General features: G+C 36.6%; 1 protein-coding gene across 4 annotated transcripts in view; it reads right to left on the minus strand.

Annotated features, from left to right (window-relative positions):
- SETDB2 (SET domain bifurcated histone lysine methyltransferase 2) overlaps positions 1 to 20,062 on the minus strand; it is a 103,118-nt gene that overhangs the window by 81,924 nt on the left and 1,132 nt on the right. For 3 of the 4 annotated variants that reach the window (XM_049853012.1, XM_049853010.1, XM_049853008.1), the window contains exons 2-5: positions 16,253 to 16,621; positions 10,352 to 10,477; positions 6,578 to 6,643; positions 1,287 to 1,383 (exon numbers count right to left, since the gene is read on the minus strand). In XM_049853012.1, the coding sequence (XP_049708969.1) occupies positions 1,287 to 1,383; positions 6,578 to 6,643; positions 10,352 to 10,477; positions 16,253 to 16,268 (305 nt within the window). In that variant the 5' untranslated portion in view covers positions 16,269 to 16,621. Of the gene's footprint in view, positions 1 to 1,286; positions 1,384 to 6,577; positions 6,644 to 10,351; positions 10,478 to 13,279; positions 13,336 to 16,252; positions 16,622 to 20,062 lie in introns of all 4 variants that reach the window. The other variant, XM_049853009.1, reaches the window with a different exon arrangement.

The raw sequence follows: 20,062 nt of genomic DNA on the forward strand, positions 1-20,062 counted from the left end.
TAGCAGCTTGATTAGATTTCAAAACCAAATGCTGACCAAACCAGTAGGTGGGACATACATGATTATTTACGTAAACTTAAAAAACTATAAGAAAGTTATTATTTATGTATCTGTACATACATATATATAAACTAAAAAATAACTGATGGTAGAGATTGCTCCTAGGGAGGCAGACAGGGAATGGGACTTGTGGTTATAGAAGCTGGGTAGAGTTCAAAGAGACTATGTTTTATTTTTAAAGGGACTTCCACTAAAGGGACTATAAGAAAGTATAATGAAATGTTAATAACTGGATGGTGTGAATATGAGTGTTTCTTACATTCCTTTGTATATCTCAATTGTTCAAATTTCTTGAAAAAGACAGTAAAAAATACTAGGTGAGAATGTAGATTAAAAAAAACCAGTTGCCATCCAGTCAATTCTGACTCATGGTAACCCTTTGTCTTTCAGAGTAGAACTGCTCCACAGGCTTTTCAATGGCTGTAGATCTTCAGGACTTTCTCCCAAGGTGCCTCTGGCTGAATCTGAACCACCAGCCTTTCACTTAGTAGCCAAGTGCTTAACCATTTGTGCCAACCAGGGACTCTAAAATGTAGATACTAGATTAATTACATCCATTGCTACCCAAGGACTACAATGCAGTAGTACCTAATGAACTAGAAATAGGGCAAGGTTACGTTTCCTTAAGTGACTTCAATCTATTTTAGTTTTAAGCAATGCCGGGATTACACAGCATAGTACTTGAAGGTTTGGGTACAGACATTACCTATTAAAAATAAACACTAAACATCAGATTCCCCTTTTTACAATTCTTCTTTATGCTGAGTAATCTTTACTGAAATTAGTGAGAAAAGAATAAAGGGAAGATCATACTCTCATAAACTTAAAACTGTTACACAATTTTAAAACTCAATTGATACTGAAAGAAGTACTTTGGGCCTTTGTAATATGCCACTCAAAAAAAAAAAAAATATCTGGGAAAGATAATATCCTTATTGGAAAAAAACAGCCAACATGGTAGATTTCAGTGTATTAACAATACACACAAAGACATCTTAAGCTACATTTTAGAAAAAGACTTGACTAGGAATATTAACAAATAAATAATCTATTAAGGGACTCATGACCCTTTATCTATGAAATAAAAAATTTATAAGTTTTAAGGCCTTTGATGGAAAAGAATCTATTTTATCTATTACGTCCACTCTAATATAAAATTATTGAGTACATCTCTTTAAAGGAACAAAAGCATTAGCAGCATAAATAAATTCAGCTTATATACATACGGAAATGTATGGTCTCTGGGAAAGGAGTTTTCATACGATGTAGAAGGCAACGAACTTGACTTGTTTTCCTGTTTGTTCTGAGTCACAGGTGTACCATCTACATGAAAAATATAAATGTGAGAAACAAGTACATCAAGTTAAAAATCATTCCATAGTATTCAAAGAATATTTTCATTAGATTGAGAGATTCTGCCCATGTGGAGCCCTGAAATCGGTAAAGGTATTAAGATTTCAAGATTGGCCCAAAAGATTTAGTGTCATCACTGTATTTTCAAAAATCTTAATAAGATAGGATAAAATAAGACAGAATGGGAGAAATTTCTACTGGAGAACCTATAGTTTGGCCTAAACTTTATCTGAATTTTAATCAACTTTCAAGGTAAACATTTGCTTCTATTTTCTGGAAATATAGAATGGAAAGATAAGTATTTTTGTTTTCCTGTTTACGGTAGGATATTTGGGTACCTCCCTTTGTCTATTTGTTTTTTCATATTTCTCTTAGCCTTAACTCTATCTTTCTGAACTTAATCATGTCATGTTTGTCTCTTCTTTCTCTACTTTTTATACTTCATTTATTCTTACTAACGTAACTACAATATAGAAATAAAGCTGTGGTTTTTAACGTAAAAACCTATACATTCCTGTTCTTATTCCGTAAAGTAGATATGTGAATCACAGTGAATATTCTGTTGAATTAAAAAAAGAAACTTTTTGCCTGTACACTGATAGTCCTTAAGAAAAAAAGTGATTCTCACTCTGCTTTACATTTTTATCTTGCGTCGGTTCTTGAGTGCAGACCAGTACTATTTAAAAAAAAAAAAAAAAGTTTAAAGAAATATTAAGTTATAATCCAAGGCCTCTCCTTGGCTAACTAGAAAACAGTACCTCATTATCTAGGTAATGAAAGAAAGCTTAAAATCTGATAGCTGAAGAGAGCTATAGTAACTGATTAAAAATTAAATAAGCTTTATACAAAAATCACTTGGATTCCTCTATATCAACAAAAAGAACATCGAAGAGGAGATAACCAAATCAATACCATTCACAGTAGCCCCCAAGAAGATAAAATACTTAGGAATAAATCTTACCAAAGATGTAAAAGATCTATACAAAGAAAACTACAAAGCTCTACTACAAGAAATTCAAAAGGACATACTTAAGTGGAAAAACATACCTTGCTCATGGATAGGAAGACTTAACATAGTAAAAATGTCTATTCTACCAAAAGCCATCTATACATACAATGCACTTCCGATCCAAATTCCAATGTCATTTTTTAAGGTGATAGAGGAACAAATCACCAACTTCATATGGAAGGGAAAGAAGCCACGGATAAGCAAAACATTACTGAAAAAGAAGAAGAAAGTGGGAAGCCTCACTCTACCTGATTTCAGAACCTATTATACAGCCACAGTAGTCAAAATAGCCTGGTATTGGTACAACAACAGGCACATAGACCAGTGGAACAGAATTGAGAACCCAGATATAAATCCATCCACATATGAGCAGCTGATATTTGACAAAGGCCCAGTGTCAGTTAATTGGGGAAAAGATAGTCTTTTTAACAAATGGTGCTGGCATAACTGGATATCCATTTGCAAAAAAATGAAACAGGACCCATACCTCACACCAAGAACAAAAACTATATCCAAGTGAATCAAAGACCTAAACATAAAGACTAAAACGATAAAGATCATGGAAGAAAAAATAGGGACAACGTTAGGAGCCCTAATACAAGGCATAAACAGAATACAAAACATTACCAAAAATGACGAAGAGAAACCAGATAACTGGGAGCTCCTAAAAATCAAACACCTATGCTCATCTAAAGACTTCACAAAAACAGTAAAAAGACTACCTACAGACTGGGAAAGAATTTTCAGCTATGACATCTCCGACAAGCGCCTGATCTCTAAAATCTATATGATTCTGTCAAAACTCAACCACAAAAAGACAAACAACCCAATCAAGAAGTGGGCAAAGGATATGAACACACACTTCATTAAGGAAGATATTCAGGCAGCTAACAAGATACATGAGAAAATGCTCTTGATCATTAGCCATTAGAGAAATGCAAATTAAAACCACGATGAGATTCCATCTCACTCCAACGAGGCTGGCATTAATCCAAAAAACACAAAATAATAAATGTTGGAGAGGCTGCGGAAAGATTGGAACTCTTATACACTGCTGGTGGGAATGTAAAATGGTACAACCACTTTGGAAATCTATCTGGCGTTATCTTAAACAGTTAGAAATAGAACTACCATACAACCCAGAAATCCCACTCCTTGGAATATACCCTAGAGAAACAAGAGCCTTCACACAAACAGATATATGCACACCCATGTTTATTGCAGCTCTGTTTACAATAGCAAAAAGCTGGAAGCAACCAAGGTGTCCATCAACGGATGAATGGGTAAATAAATTGTGGTATATTCACACAATGGAATACTACGCATCGATAAAGAACAGTGACGAATCTGTGAAACATTTCATAACATGGAGGAACCTGGAAGGCATCATGCTGAGCAAAATTAGTCAGAGGCAAAAGGACAAATGTTGTATAAGACCACTATTATAAGATCTTGAGAAATAGTATAAACTGAGAAGAACATATACTTTTGTGGTTACGAGGGGGGGAGGGAGGGAGGGAGGGAGAGGGTTTTTTACTAATGAATTAGTAGATAAGAACTGCTTTAGGTGAAGGGAAGGACAACACTCAATACATGGAAGGTCAGCTCAATTGGACTGGACCAAAAGCAAAGAAGTTTCCAGGATAAAATGAATGCTTCAAAGGTCAGCGGAGCAAGGGCAGGGGTTTGGGGACTATGGTTTAAGGGGACTTCTAAGTCAATTGGCAAAATAATTCTATTATGAAAACATTCTGCATCCCACTTTGAAATGTGGGGTCTGGGGTCTTAAATGCTAACAAGCGGCCATCTAAGATGCATCAATTGGTCTCAACCCACCTGGATCAAAGGAGAATGAAGAACACCAAGGTCACACGACAACTAAGAGCCCAAGAGACAGAAAGGGCCACATGAACCAGAGACCTACATCATCCTGAGACCAGAAAAACTAGTTGGTGCCCGGCCACAATTGATGACTGCCCTGACAGGGAGCACAACAGAGAACCCCTGAGGGAGCAGGAGATCAGTGGGATGCAGACCCCAAATTCTCATAAAAAGACCATACTTAATGGTCTGACTGAGACTAGAGGAATCCCGGCGGTCATGGTCCCCAAACCTTCTGTTGGCACAGGACAGGAACCATTCCCGAAGACAACTCATCAGACATGAAAGGGACTGGACAGTGGGTAGGAGAGAGATGCTGATGAAGAGCAAGCTAATTATATCAGGCGGACACTTGAGACTGTGTTGGCATCTCTTGTCTGGAGGGGGGGATGGGAGGATAGAGAGAGTTGGAAGCTGGCAAAAATGTCACGAAAGGAGAGACTGGAAGGGCTGACTCATTAGGGGGAGAGCAAGTGGGTGTACGGAGTAAGATGTATATAAACTTATATGTGACAGTCTGACTTGATTTGTAAACGTTCACTTGAAGCTCAATAAAAGTTAATAAAAAAAAATTAAATTAAGAGCATCTGATATTTTCTCAGGTAATTTCTGCGCATAAGTCATATAAACGCATGGTAACAAATACAACATATAGGAGCATAATAAAAAATACGATTATCTGAAAAACATGAGAATGAATGAATCATTAGATAAAAGGGAGGAGAAGAAGAACACCCAGTCTTCTGCTCAAGAAAAGAGTGGTGATTAGTGGTTTGATCAAGAGCCCTGGTTAAGCACTCGGCTGCTAATCCAAACGTCAGTGGTTCGAACCCACCAGTCGCTCCTCGAGAGAAAGATGTAGCAGTCTACTTTCATAAGGATTTACAGGCTTGTAAACACTATGGGGCAGTTCTGCTGTTGTATATGGTCACTGGAATCAACTCCACGACAGTGGGTTTAGTTATAGGTTTGAGTGGTTTGATCATAGCCTGGGGAATCTAGGCTGGATCTGGGATGGCTATTTTTACCTTAAACACTGAGTTCTTTTCTTTCTTCCAGTCTCAAAATTAAAAAAAAAAAAAAAATGCTAACATGAAGCTTTATTACTAGTAGGCTTTTAATGCTCATTTATGCCAATTACATAACTCTCCCCAATTTACTTTAAATAATTTCTCTATCACTGACAAGTAGATATACGTTATATTTATAAATTATATTTCAGATAAACAAAACAAATTATTTTAAAATATAAAATTATAATATTCAGCATTTATATTAATTTCATTAATATCTATATTAATTAAATTATTACTTTAAAAGACCAAAATGAAACACAAAACCCAACTTTTTTTTTTAGAGGAAAACAAGATATTTCAAAAAGAAAAAAAAAGTTGTTTAAAATTAGTTCATTATTACCATCTGCTGCACTCAAAAGCCTCTCTCTTGCAAAATTAATATAACCCCTTAAGGGTGTGTTGATTCCAACTGCTATTGAAGGATAAAGGCTGATTGTTCTCTTCAGGAACCTAATTTAAAAACTATACTTAGCTAGTGACATTGAGAATACTTTTGAACAGCAAAAGAGTTTTTTAAATATAGACTGAAGATGCTAGGCTATATTTTCAGAGCTTTAAAGCCTTAAGCCTCCAAATTATGACAATAAACTGAAAATAAATATTAACATTTGTTGACAATATCTAACAGTATTAATTAAAACTGAATCAATGTGCACTTCCTCAACACTTTAGCAAACTAGTGATAGACTATGGAATAATGATTGTGATAAAGTAACATTTCAACTTTTCTTTTTCTACTCTTCATGTGTTATCTTTGATTAATTCTTTCTAAATAGAATACGTTTAAGGTCTGGACAACTGATGGTCTAATAACAATCTAGGAAATGAAAAATATATCTACCAACTTATCCATACCAGAATATATCTTTCTAGCACTGTTCTTCACTAAAGGGGTTTACAGTGGTTTCGAATCTTAGAATTCTATACACCCTCCTTATATGAGAAGAAAGTTTTCTTAGAGAAAACAGACATTTGTTCATTCTTTCCCTAAAAGGCTTGGTAAGATGTGTACATCCTATCTCTGGCTGGGTAAGGCTTTTCATTTAATAAAAGAAACTGTGATTTATGTAACTCAGCAGTATGGATCTTACACACAAAGATAATTTATTTTAAATTATCTTTAGTTAACCTGAAATATCAAGGCTGGCCTGCTTCTTGCCAAGAAAATACCAGATATTGGGATCAGAGATGTACATACCCTTTATCAATGCTGAATTGTTATTTACAGTTGCTTGATTCACCAGACTCATTGCTTGGATATATTCTGTTAAGGAAAGAAAAGAATGATAACCACCTTTATTCATGGTGCCAGTCAATGTGCTAAGTAATTTACATATTACATCTCATTAATCTTCACAACTCCCCCATGAAGTTCCTACAATTATCCATATTAGATAATTATCCATATTAGATAATTAGAGATAAGGAAACTGAGCCTCAGAGGTTATGTTACTTATTTTAGGTCATTCAACTAGGAAGTGGTAGAGCTGGATTCAAACCTAGATACATCTGACTTACAAAGGATTGAGGATGAATATTGAAATGTAAAAACAGTACTAATTTTTTGGCTAACACAACAGATCAATGTCATAAGAGCACCTAGGAAGCATTAAGAATGTTGTTGTAGATGCTGTTCTAAGTTGTCGTCGAGTTGATTCCGACTCATGGCGACCCCGTGTGTTACAGAATAGATCCGCTCCACTGGGTTTTCTTGGCTGTAATCTTAACAGAAGCAGATCGCCAGGACTTTTCTTCCACGGTACTGCCAGGTGGGTTTGGACTGCCAGCTTTAGGTTAGCAGTAGAGCACAAACTGTTTGTGCCACCTAGGAACCTGCGTTAAGGATAATCGGGGGAAAAACATGCTTCAAAATCATGTCCAAGAAAATGTGGGAACAAGACAGGATGCCCTTTATCACCACTCCTATTTAATGCTCAAAGTCCTAGCTAGAGCAATAAGGCCAGAAAGAGAAATAAAGGGCATCCAAACTGGAAAGGAAGAAGTACAACCATCCCTATCTACAGATGATATGATACTATATAAAGGGTACTCAAAGATTCCACAAGAAAGCTACTAGAACTAATATAAAGATTCAGCAGGGTAGCAGGATACAAGATCAACATACATAAATCAGTTGGATGCCTATATACCAACAAAGAGAACTTCAAAAAGGAAACCAGGAAGACAATATCATTTATAATAGTCCCTGAAAAGATAAAATACTTAGGAACAAATCTAACCAGGAACGTAAAAGACTTACACAAAGAAAACTCCAAAACATTATTCAAGAAACCAAGAGACCTACACAAATGGAAAAACATATCATGCTCATGGATAGGAAGGCGCAACACTGTGAAAATGTCAATCCTACTCAAAGCAATCTACAGATGTAACACAACGCCGATCCACATACCAACAACATTTTGTAATAAGATGGAAAAACTAATTACCAATTTTATATGAAAAGGAAAGAGGCCCTGGAATAGGTGAAGCATTATTCAAGAAAAAGAACAAAGTAGGAGGCCCCACACTACCTGATCTCAGAACCTACTATACAGCTATGGTAGTCAAAACAGCCTGGTACTGGTACAACAACAGACACACAGATCAATGGAACAGAATTGCAGATCCAACCGCCTACAGTCAGCTGATCTTTGTCAAAGGCCCAAAGTTCATTAAATGTGGAAAAGACAGTCTCTTTAACAAATGGTGCTGGCAAAACTGGATGACCATCTGTAAAAAAACAAAAAATGAAACAGGACCCATACCTCATACAATACACAAAAACTAACTCAAAATTGATCAAAGATCTAAATATGCAACAATAAAGAACAATGACGAATCCGAGAAACATCTCACAACATGGATGAATCTGTGGGGCATTATGTTCAGTGAAATAAGTCAATCATGAAAGGACAAATATTATATGAGACTACTATTATAAAAATTCAAGAAAAGGTTTACAGACAGAAAAAAAAAACAATCTTTGATGGTTACAAGGGAGAGGATGGCTAGGGTGGGAAAATCAGTAACTACATAGCAGACAAGTGTTACCTTTGGTGAAAGGGAAAGTCAGTACAACTTGACCAAGACAAAGCCATAGAAACTTCCTAGACCATCCAAACACCTTCAGGGACTGAGATACTTGGGCTGAGGACTGGGGGCCATGGTCTTTATAACATAGTTCATAAAGAAAATGCTCTATATCCTACTTTGGTGACATGGATTGAATTGCATCTCCCCAAAATATGCATCAACTTGGTTAGGCCACGATTCCCAGTATTATGCAGTTGTCCTCTATTTTGTGATTTTCCTTTGTGTTATAAATCATAATCTCTGTCTGTGGTTAAAGAGGATTAGGGTAGGATGCAACACTCCTGCTCAGGTCACATCCCTGATTCAATGTAAACGGAGTTTCCCTGGAGTGTGGCCTGCACCACTTCTTATTTTACAAGAGATAAAAGAAAGGGAAGCAAGCAGAGAATGGGGGACCTACTACTACCAAGAAAGCAGTGCCAGGAGCAGACTGAGTTCTTTGGATCCAGAGTTCCTGCACGGAGAAGCTCCTAGTGCAGGGTAAGATTGATGACAAGGACCTTCCTCCAAAGCTGACAGAGAGAGAAAGCCTTTCCCTGGAGCTGACACAGTGAATTTCAACTTCTAATTCACTAAACTGTGAGAAAATAAATGTCTTTGTTAAAGCTATCCACTTGTGGTATTTCTGTTATAGCAGCACTAGATGACTAAGACATGTGGTGAGTAGTGTCTGGGATCTTAAAAGCTTATGAGCAGCCATCTGTTGGTCCCATCATGTTCACAGCAAAAGGGAATGAAGAAAACCAAAGACGCAAGGAAAATATTAATCTAAAGGACTGACGGACCACATGAACCATAGCCTTCGCCAGCCTGAGCCCAGAACTAGATTGTGCACGGCTACCACCACAGACTGCTCTGCCAGGAACTACAAGAGGGTTTCAGACAGAACAGGAGAAAAATGTAGAACAAAATTTAAATTCATAAAAAAAGACCAGACTTACTGGTCCGACAGAGACTGGAGGAACCCCCGAAACTATGGCTACCGGACACCCTGCTAAATCAGAACTGAAGCCACTTCCGAAGTCCACCTTTCATCAAAGATTAAACTGGCCTATAAAACAAATAGTAACACACATGAGGAACATGCTTCTTAGTTCAGTCAAGTATAGGAGACCTAATGTGCAGCACCTGCCCCAAGGCAAAGGGACAGGAAACCTGGATGAATGGACATGGGGACCCTGGGTGCAATGGGAAAGGGGGAGAGTGCTGACACATTGCAGGGATTGCAATCAATGCCACAAAACAATCTGAACACACATTTTTGAATGAGAAACTAATTTGCACTGTAAACTTTCATCTAAAACACAATTTAAAAAAAAAAAAAACGTGTTCTCATGTATGTTCTACAACCAACCAAGAATGAAGACAAAGAAATAGGAAACAATCTGAATGACTGAACTGAGCGCCTAGATAGAGCAAGTTTTACTTTTCTGGAGACTAGTAGTCCAAGTTCTGTTTAAAGCAGGCAAAATATGCTTACATTTTTTAAAAAAAACTACTAGGTATCTTTGAATGATGGGCGATGGGTAATTTTTCTTTTTTACATTTTTCTATATATACCAAATGTTGGCAATGAGCAGGTATTACTTTTTCTCAAAGACAGAGGAGAAAAAAAAGATAAAAATGGAAAAATATATATATAGCCTGAGAGAAAAAAAAGAGAAAAATTTAGTAGCTATTATTCACAAATAATCATCTTCACCTACTTTTGCAAAATGTCTATGATGTATTAAAAGCAAGTTTCTGTAGAAGCAGAGCACAATAAAAAGTCATTAGAACTGACATTAGGTCTTCGAAAACAACAAAAAATAATTATTTGACCTTTAAAATGACGTTGGAACTAGGCTAAGGCTGTGTGGCCAGGTGGCAGTACTACCTCTATTCGTGGCAGACCCATCTTTGATCTTTTGTTTCAGTGACTGCAACACATTTTGCACTTGGTCAAATATAAAATCCACTTTTCCATCACCTTCCAGCTCCATCCAGAAAGTTTTGGCATCACCTAAAAAAAATAAATGAAGACACCAAGAGTATAACAGAAATGGACTATTAATTTCCCCCAAGTGCATGTGACAGAAAATCAAGACTCAGTTGGTCTGTCACTTTCCTGGAGAAAAAAGATTTTGGCAATGTTTCAACCAAAGGCAAAGAACTAGAAACAAAACATACGATCTAATTACCTTACTTATTTTTGCTAATTTTTAAAAAATATATCGACTACTTAAGTGACACTATTTCCTGACTGGGAAAAGAAGGCACAGCTTCGTGCCATCGGTGGTAGTGGGCACACTTACAGATATACATGCATTCTTAAAGTTTCAGCAATATGATCTCCGTGGAGCATGGGGGTGGATGGTTTCAGAATGAAATCAACGATGGCTGAAACAATTAAATGTCCAACAGTATTACGTTTTATTTATTTAAAGGGATATAAACATTTTTTTTAATCAATAAATGATTGTTTTAGGTTTTATACTGCCAAACACTACTTTTTTTTTAAACACTACTTACAGAACGTAAGTGTCAGGTATCTCAATACAAGAATTTATCATGTAGTGAGGAAAAGAATCTGAGATGTTTCCTCATTATACTAATTTTGGTCAGTGTTGCTATAGTTACATACATATATATAATGTAGTTATTTTTTTACTATACTTTAGAAGAAAATTTAAAAAGAAACTAGTTTCTCATTAAATAGTATACATATTGTTTTATGACATTGGTTAACAACCCCATGATACGTCAACACTCTCCCTTCTCAACCTTAGGTTCCCTATTACCAGCTTTCCTGTCCCCTCCTGCCTTCTAGTCCTTGCCCCAGGGAATAGTATTACTTTTAAAAAGATCTTTTATATTTGCTTTACAATAATTACATGAAGCAAAACAATGTTTAAAGTTTTTATAAAGTTGTAAAGATAAGTCAACGTTTCAGATGTCCAGCAAGCTAATAACACCTAAATTAAAATTTTCCTAACCAAATAATCCTTTTGAAGCTGAAAATAGAAGTATGAGAAAGGCTATTAAGATAAACTGGCCAAAGCCAAATCTCACACTTATACCGTGTTTAGAAGTAATAAATATACCTAATATCTTAAGCACGAATTTATAAAATGCTAAAATTAATATAAAAAATTGATAAAATATCAAAATTAATAGGGCCTTAACTGCATTTTAGAGAGGTCGCTTGAGAAACCACTGGCAGGATTAATGGGCAGAGAGCCAAGTTAGTTTACAAGAATACATATTCCTAAACAAACATTAAACACAGCACCTCTAAGTTTGATAACAGAGAGGGAACCGTCACAAGGACTGAGGCCTAGACCCCAGAGTCTCAACTCCTGCTGGAAAAGTCACCTCACCCAAAGGCATCTCTGGCTAATTAGGGTTGCTGCTACCAAAAGGGCCTCAGGAGGGATGCTGTTTCCCTGCTAACACTCTGGCCCAAAGGTAGGGCCCAAGCCCATGCCTACTCTGAATCCCCCATAGCACAGCTGAGATGAGATTTCAACATTCGAAATGTGTGCAGTATGAGAGGAGAAAAGGAATGAGAAATCAGTTGTTGGTGTCTTAGCATGAATCAAAGCAGTGACGCCAAACCACCATCAAGTCAATGTATTTTTCACCACCAGCTTCACTTGAGAATGTCCTGGAGGAAGCAACAAAAAAGATTACCAAAGCACATTGGCTGCCTCAAGGAAAAGTACTAATGAGACTGTTTGAGTTGCAAGTTAAATGAGCTGCTCTCCCCACCCTCCATGGGAAACCATTTTATTTCAAAGAATCACTGATGAACTATGGTTTCTCCAGATTTGAGTGTCTGGAACACGTTCTCAAAAATGAACAAAATAAGCCTATCGCTTGAAAGGCAAAACTGACCATATTTGTTGCTAAGATAAAATGTAAGCTTCCAAGTGAAAATCAGAAATTTGGAAATCTTCTACCTGCCACATGAGTTTGACAGGTTCTCAGTAATTAAATACTTTTTTTGATGAGACTGGTGGCAATCTAACAAATACCATTTTTTATACTGTGTGATGAAATATGTCAACATTTGGAAAACCTGCAAAATTCACCGAACCAGTATTTTCCAAGTGACCGCTGCATGATGGTACAAAGTTATACGATAAAGGAGCCCTTCAAAGTGTAAGACAGACCAACAGCTTTTAATGTAACAGGATGTCAAAAAGTTCACTTCTATGAGTTCAGTTTCCAAATCGCAATTAACCTTTAAGAAAAAACCACTTGTTGAGTTTTGGAAAAGGCTATTATAACCCTCTTCCCTTTTCCAACTTCTTGTCTGTGTGAAGCTGTTTTATTTATATGAGTACCTGGGTGGCACAGAGTTTCTGGGTGGTACAAGTGGATAACACACTCAGCTGCTAACCAAAAGGCTAGAAGATTCGAGTCAACCCAGAGGCACTTAGACAAGAGGCCTGGCATAATTAAAGTATGTACTTTTTTTTAGACATAATGCTTTTGCACACTTAATAGACTACAGTATAGTATAAACATTACTTTTGTATGCACTGGAAAACCAAAAACTTAGTGTGACAGGCATACCTCGGAGATATCGCAGGTTCAGTTCCAGACCAACGCAATAAAGCGTGTTGCACTAAGTTTTTGGTTTTCCAGTGCATACAAAAGTTATGCTTATACTATACTGTAGTCTATTAAGTGTGCGAAAACATTACGTCTAAAAAAAAAAAGTACATACCTTAGTTAAAAAATACTTTAGTGCTAAAAATGCTAACTATCATGTGAGCCTTAAGTGAGTCATAATTTTTTTGCTGTTGGAGGGTCTTACCTCGATGTTGATGGCTGCTGACTGATCAGGGCAGTGATTGCTGAAAGCTGGGGTGGCTGTGGAAATTTAAAATAAGACAACAATGAAGTTTCTCACATCGGCTGACTTCATTTCACGGAAGATTTCTCTGTAACATGCCATGCTGTTTGACAGCATTTTATCCGCAGCAGAACTTCTCTCAAAATTGGAGTCAATCCTCTCAAACCCTGCTGCTGCTTTATCAACTAAGTTTATGTAATACTATAAATCCTTTGTTGTCATTTCAATAATGTTCACAGCATCTTCACCAGGAGTAGTTTCCATCTCAAGAAACCACTTCCTTTGCTAATCCATAAGAAGCAACTCCTCATCCATTAAAGTTTACTCATGAGGTTGCAGCAATTCAGTCACATCTTCGGGCTCCACTTCTAATTCTAGTCTCTTGTTGTTTCCACCACATCTGCAGTTACTTCTTCCATTGAAGTCTTTAGCCCCTCAAAGTCATCCAGGAGGCTTGGAATCAACTTTTTCCTGTTAATGTTGATATTCTGACCTCCTCCCATGAATCATGAATGTTCTTAATGGTATCTACAATGGTGAATTCTTTCCAGAAGGTTTTCAATTTACTTTGCCCAGATCCATTAGAGGAATTACTATCTACCTTAGCTATAAAAAACAAACAAACAAACAAAAAACTCATTGTTGTCTAGTCAACGGCTATAGCCTTACAAAATGTATTTCTTAAATAAAAAGACTTGAAAGTCAAAATTACTCCTTGATCCATGGGCTGCAGAACTGGATGTTGTATTAGTAGGCATGAAAATAACATTAATCTCCTTGTCCATCTCCATCAGAGCTCTTAGGTTACCAGGTGCTTTGTTAATGCACAGTAATATTTTGAAAGGAATCTTTTTTTCTGAGCACTAGGTCTCCACGGTGGGCTTACAATACTCAGTAAACCATGTTGTAAACAGACGTGCTGTCATGCAGGCTTTGCTGTTCCATTTACAGAGCACAGGCAGAGTAGACTGAGCATAATTCCTAAGGGCCCTAGGATTTTGGGAATGGTAAATGAGCACTGGCTTCAACTTTAAGTCCCCAGCTGGATTAGCCCCTAACAAAGGAGTCAGCCTGTCCTTCGAAGCTTTGAAGCCAGGCACTGACTGCCCCTCTCTAGCTACCGAAGTCCTAGACGGCATCTTCCTCCAGTGTAGGGTTGTTCTGTCCCACGCTGAGTATCTGTTGCTTAGAGCAGCCCCCTTCACGCGTTACCTCAGCTGGAGCTTCTGGGTAACTGGCTGCAGCTTCTACATCAGCACCTGCTGCCTCACCTTGCACCTTTATGTTACGAACACAGCTTCTTTCCTTAAACCTCATGAACCAACCTCTGCTAGCTTCCAACTTTTCTTCTTCAGCTTCCCCACCTCTCAGCCTTCATAGAATTGAAGAGAGTCAGGGCCTCTTCAAACATCAGTATAAACTCATGTTGAGCTTTATATGGATATGGATTGTGGCCTATAGAAATACACGGGTTAGTAAACACACATGTACTTTCTCCCTCTTTCAGCTGAGAAGCAGCAAAATCCCAGAAGCAACAAGCACACCTATAGCCCAGATCTGGGTTTGTAATACATTTTGCAATAAAAGAACCCAGGGCTCATTCAATAAATGGCTGACTCTAGGACCAGGGCAGGAAATATACAAGATGATTCACAAAATAAGGAAGTGCTAAAAAGTAAGAACAAAACCAAAAAAGCACCCTACACTGATGAAGGTACGTCAAAGGGCACAGGACTCAACTTGAACAGCTCCCAATGGCTAAAGCTGGAACGATTTGAGCAACAAAATAAATATAGTAGTATTGAATTGTAACCCAAAGTATAAATATCCATGAGTCCACTCTGATAGAAATAAATGACTGAATAAATAAATGGCAGAGAAGAGACATATCTCCCTTGCAGAAAATTCCAAATAATTTATGCAGACATTCTGCCCTCATCCCTTATGTGTGTGCTGCACATAGTGATTTCCTTCCAAAGAGTACAGTATGGAAAGGGAGGAAAAACAGTTACTTTAGAGTGGAGAAGCCTAACACTGTATCATCCAAGTGAACAAGGTCAGTACTCAACAGAACTAAATCACGTTGACAGCATGTACCCTTGATATGATGTAATGAAAATGGTACTTTATCTCTGTGGTATTTCTCTCCAAAACCCATAACTCCAATCTAATAAGAAAAACATCAGACAAATTCCAATAGAGGAACATCCTGCAAATACGTGACCAATATTCTGTAAAACTGTCGAGATCATAAAAAAACAAGGAAAGTCTGAGAAACCACTACAGTCAAGAGACTAAGGAAACATGACAAGTAAATATAACGTGGTATCCTGGATAGGATCTTGGGACAGAAAAAGACATTAGGTAAAAACCAAGGAAATCCAAATAAGTTATGCACTTTAAATAACAATAAAGTATCAATACTGGTTCATTAATTGTAACAAATGTCATAGGGTAAATAAAGTGGGTGCAGGTGTACGGTAACTCTTCTCAATACTTCCGTAAGTCTAAAATTGATCTAAAAATTTGTCTATTTTTAAATGAAGTACACTAAAGTACTGATTTAGGATTACTGATACACAATTACTTATAAAGACAGTCAAAACTGGTGGCTACGTAATACCAAAAAAAAAAAACCCAGTGCCATCGAGTCGATTCCGACCCATAGCGACCCTATAGGACAGAGTAGAACTGCCCCATAGAGTTTCCAAGGACTGCCTAGAGGATTCAAACTGCCAGCAGTAGCACTTAACCACTATACCAGCAGGGTTTCCACCTGGCTATGTAAAAAAAAAAAAATATATTAACCCTTAATTCCCTCTAATTCAGAAAAGTCACTTTCAGTGACAAACCTTGAAAATTCCATAATTCAGCCACATTAAGTTGTCTATATACTTTTAAGTATAAGGTTTAACAATGTATTCTCCAACCTACCATTTTTCTCTCCCATCTTTTGATGTCGTTTGTAAGTATAAAACTCTTCAAAATTAAAAGGACGAATGATATGAATCACTTTGATTGGAGAATATAACTGGAATCCAGAGGTAGTCTCTATGAAATTTGCAGTTCTCGGACAAAATGCATAATTATACAATTCAAATAGAATATTCTTTGATACTCAAATTTTCAAATAGAAATTGTGGTTGAAGAAATTTTCAGAAATGATTAACAGTCCAACATAGTGATGACAAGTCCACGCATCTTCATCAAGTCAATATTTATAGTTCTATCAGATCATTGACAGTATCTTTTTTAAAATAAAAAAACGACTTCATCTTTTGGTCCACAAATACGTAAAACATTCTGTAAGGAAAACAATAAAGAACAGTGCATATGTGTAAAGTGCAAAATATGTAAGAACAAAAGATATTATAACCACAGCTCTATCTTTTAAAATAACATGGACTATTACAAAAAGAATATATAATAACTGGGGAAATTTTATAAAATATCAAAATTAGGAAAATTATAGAAAAGAGAAGACTCATCCATAATCCTATCACCAATATCTAATATATTTGTTAATTAAAATTGACATCACATTGTTAACAAACTACTCCATTGTATAAATAGTTTTAAAAACTTTAAAAATGGGGATGATAATATTAACTATTTTATAGGGTTGTTGTGAGGCACTTAGAATAGTGACTGGTACATAGTAAATGCTAGCATTTATCATCATTCTTTCAGTATATAATTTTAAAACAAAATTTGGATTTCAATGTATAGAATATTTTATAATCTCTCATTACCATATCCTGCACTTTCCCCCTTGTCAGTAATATTTTACATTATTAATACTAAATATGATTTTTAAATCATTGTATAATGTACTATGGTCAATAATCCATATAATAGACTAAATAATTTTAATAATTAAATTTTTAATAAATTATACTATTGTAAAAAATCCTCTATGTTTCTTTTTTTTCAGTATTATAAGTAACACTGGGATAAATATATTTTATGCGTATCTCATTATTTCCTTAGTTTATACAGCTAGAGATGTAACTGATAGGTCAAAAAGGGATCAACGATTTTTAGTTTCTAGATATAAGCCAAGCATATGGTGAATTCTTCTCCCATCCCCCTTATCAGACTCATAGAAATATTAGGAGTTTTTGAAAATTAAAAAATACATAATCATGCTAAACAAAATGGGAACTCTCTACGGACCAAGTCTGTGAGGCCTCTCTGGGGAAAGGAAACAGATGCGGAACTGCAGAGGTTAAGCTGCCACCGCCAGCCGCCATCACAACACTGCGTAAGTATAAGTGCACAACCAAGTCATCAAACATCTCAGAAAGGCTACACCATTAAAGACACTTAACAAGCCAACCAAACTGAAGAACTTATACCCAAGAAGAGAATTAAAAGACCATGCAGAAAATAATTTTAATTCAAATGTTTTTGCATTTGATATCCTCAAAGAGCTAAAGAAGGAAACTTCATCTATGAAATAACACATATTTTTGAAAAAATAACCAATTGGAAGATATCTTGGGTATAAAATAATTATTTGTTAAAATAAACTTAATAGATGACTGAAAAATAAAATAAAAGTAAACTGGAAGACTGAGCCAAGTAGCTGACCCAGAACACAGAGCAAAGAAGTAACAAGATTAAGAAGAAAATAGAAAGACTACTCAAGAGGCAATACTGATTAAGAATTTCCCAGAACTGGAAAACATATAAACTCTCAAACTAAAAGTGCCCAATGAGTGCCAAGCAAGATAAAAGTCTTAATACACACTCCAAGAGAAATAGTTTATAACCTTCAGAATATCAAGGATAAACACCAAGTCTCAGAAGCTTCCACAGAGAAAATTTAGATTATCTACAAAGGCATGTCAGATTCAGAAGAGGACATGGAACCAGGGATATCATTGCTGATGTCAGACGGATCCTGGCTTAATGCAGAGAATACCAGAAGGATGTTTACCTGTGTTTTATTGACTATGCAAAGGCTGTGTGGATCATAACAAATTATGGATAACATTGTGAAGAACAGGAATTCCAGAACACTTAATTGTGCTCATGGAGAACCTGTACATAGATTAAGAGGCAGTTGTTCAGACAGAACAAGGGGATACTGAGTGGTTTAAAGTCAGGAAAGGTGTGTGTCAGGGTTGTATCCTTTCACACCATACCTATGTAATCTGTATGCGGAACAAATAATACAAGAAGCTGGACTATATGAAGAAGAATGGGGCATGAGGATTGCAGAAGACTCATTAACAACCTGCATTATGCAGATGACACAACCTTGCTTGCTGAAAGTGAAGAGGACTTGAAGCACTTACTGATGAAGAACAAAGACCACAGCCTTCAGTATGGATTACACCTCAACATAAAGAAAACAAAAATCCACACAACTGGACCAATAAGCCACATTCTGATAAATGGAGAAAAGATTGAAGTTGTCAAGGATTTCATTTTACTTGGATCCACAATCAACACCCATGGAAGGAAAGGTCAAGAAATCAAATGATGTATTGCATTTGGGCAAATCTGAGCAAAAGACCCCTTTGAAGTGTTAAAAAAAAAAAGCAAAGATGTCACTTTGAAGACTAAGGTGCGCCTGACCCAAACCATGGTGTTTTCAATCGCCTCATATGCATGGGAAAGCTGGACAATGAGCGGCAAGACCAAAGAAGAATTGACACCTTAACACAGTGGCTGCCAACAACAGGTTGAAGCATAACAAGGATTGTGAGGATGGCGCAGAACCGGCAAGTATTTCATTCTGTTGTACACAGTGTCACTATGAGTTGGAACTGACTCATCAGCACCTAACAACAACAACAAATAACCTTAATACCTTAACAGTGTCTAAGGAAGCAGTTTTGTATCAGGCAAATCTGCAGCAAAAGACCTCTTTAAAGTTTAAAAAGCAAAGGTGTCACTGTAATGACTAAGTGCACCTAACCCAAGTCATAGTCTTTTCAATCGCCTCATATACATATGAACACTGGACAGTAAAAAAGGAAGACTGAAGAATTGTAGACTCTGCTCTTTATCTGTAAGGTTCTAATTTTGTAAAAGAAAAGTATGGAAGTATAGTTAATGGAAACTTAAATATGCAAGTTATAAAACCTTCTGGAGCATATTGCCAAACTGCCTTCCAGAAAGGTTCTACCAATTTATACTTCCACCTACTGCATATGAGCATTTTAAAGAAAGCTCTCACCACTACTGCTTCTTTCTTCCAAAAATTTAAGAATAAAGGAATTTACGACCCCATAGGACAGAGCAGAGCTGCCCCACGGGGTTTCCAAGGAGCACCTGGTGGATTTGAACCACTGACCTTTTGGGTAGCAGCCGCAGCTCTTAACCACTACACCACCAGGGTTTCCTGGCAAAATACAGGAAAGCATAAAGATGAAAATTTAAATCATTCGTAACCACATCCAGAGATCTAAAAAAAAAAAAACTAAACCAAACCCAATGCAGTCTAGTAGAACTGCCTCATGGGGTTTCCAAGGAATGCTTGGTGGATTTGAACTCCGACCTTTAGGTTAGCAGCCGAACTCTTAACCACTACCCCTATACAGAGATAACAGAAATAGCCAGTGTTAATAGTTATGAATGAAACTAGGATTTTTTAAAATTTTGTTCCTTTTTTCCCCTCTCATTCTGTTTTTCATTTTGACAGAAAAGTCAGTTTCCTTTGCTTCAAGTTATGTTCCTTTTAGGCTCTAAAGCAACAGTGTTCATTTCTTCTCGGTTCCTTATGCTTAAAAT

The sequence above is a fragment of the Elephas maximus genome, chromosome 14 (assembly GCF_024166365.1).
Source record: "Elephas maximus indicus isolate mEleMax1 chromosome 14, mEleMax1 primary haplotype, whole genome shotgun sequence".
Taxonomy (NCBI): domain Eukaryota; kingdom Metazoa; phylum Chordata; class Mammalia; order Proboscidea; family Elephantidae; genus Elephas; species Elephas maximus.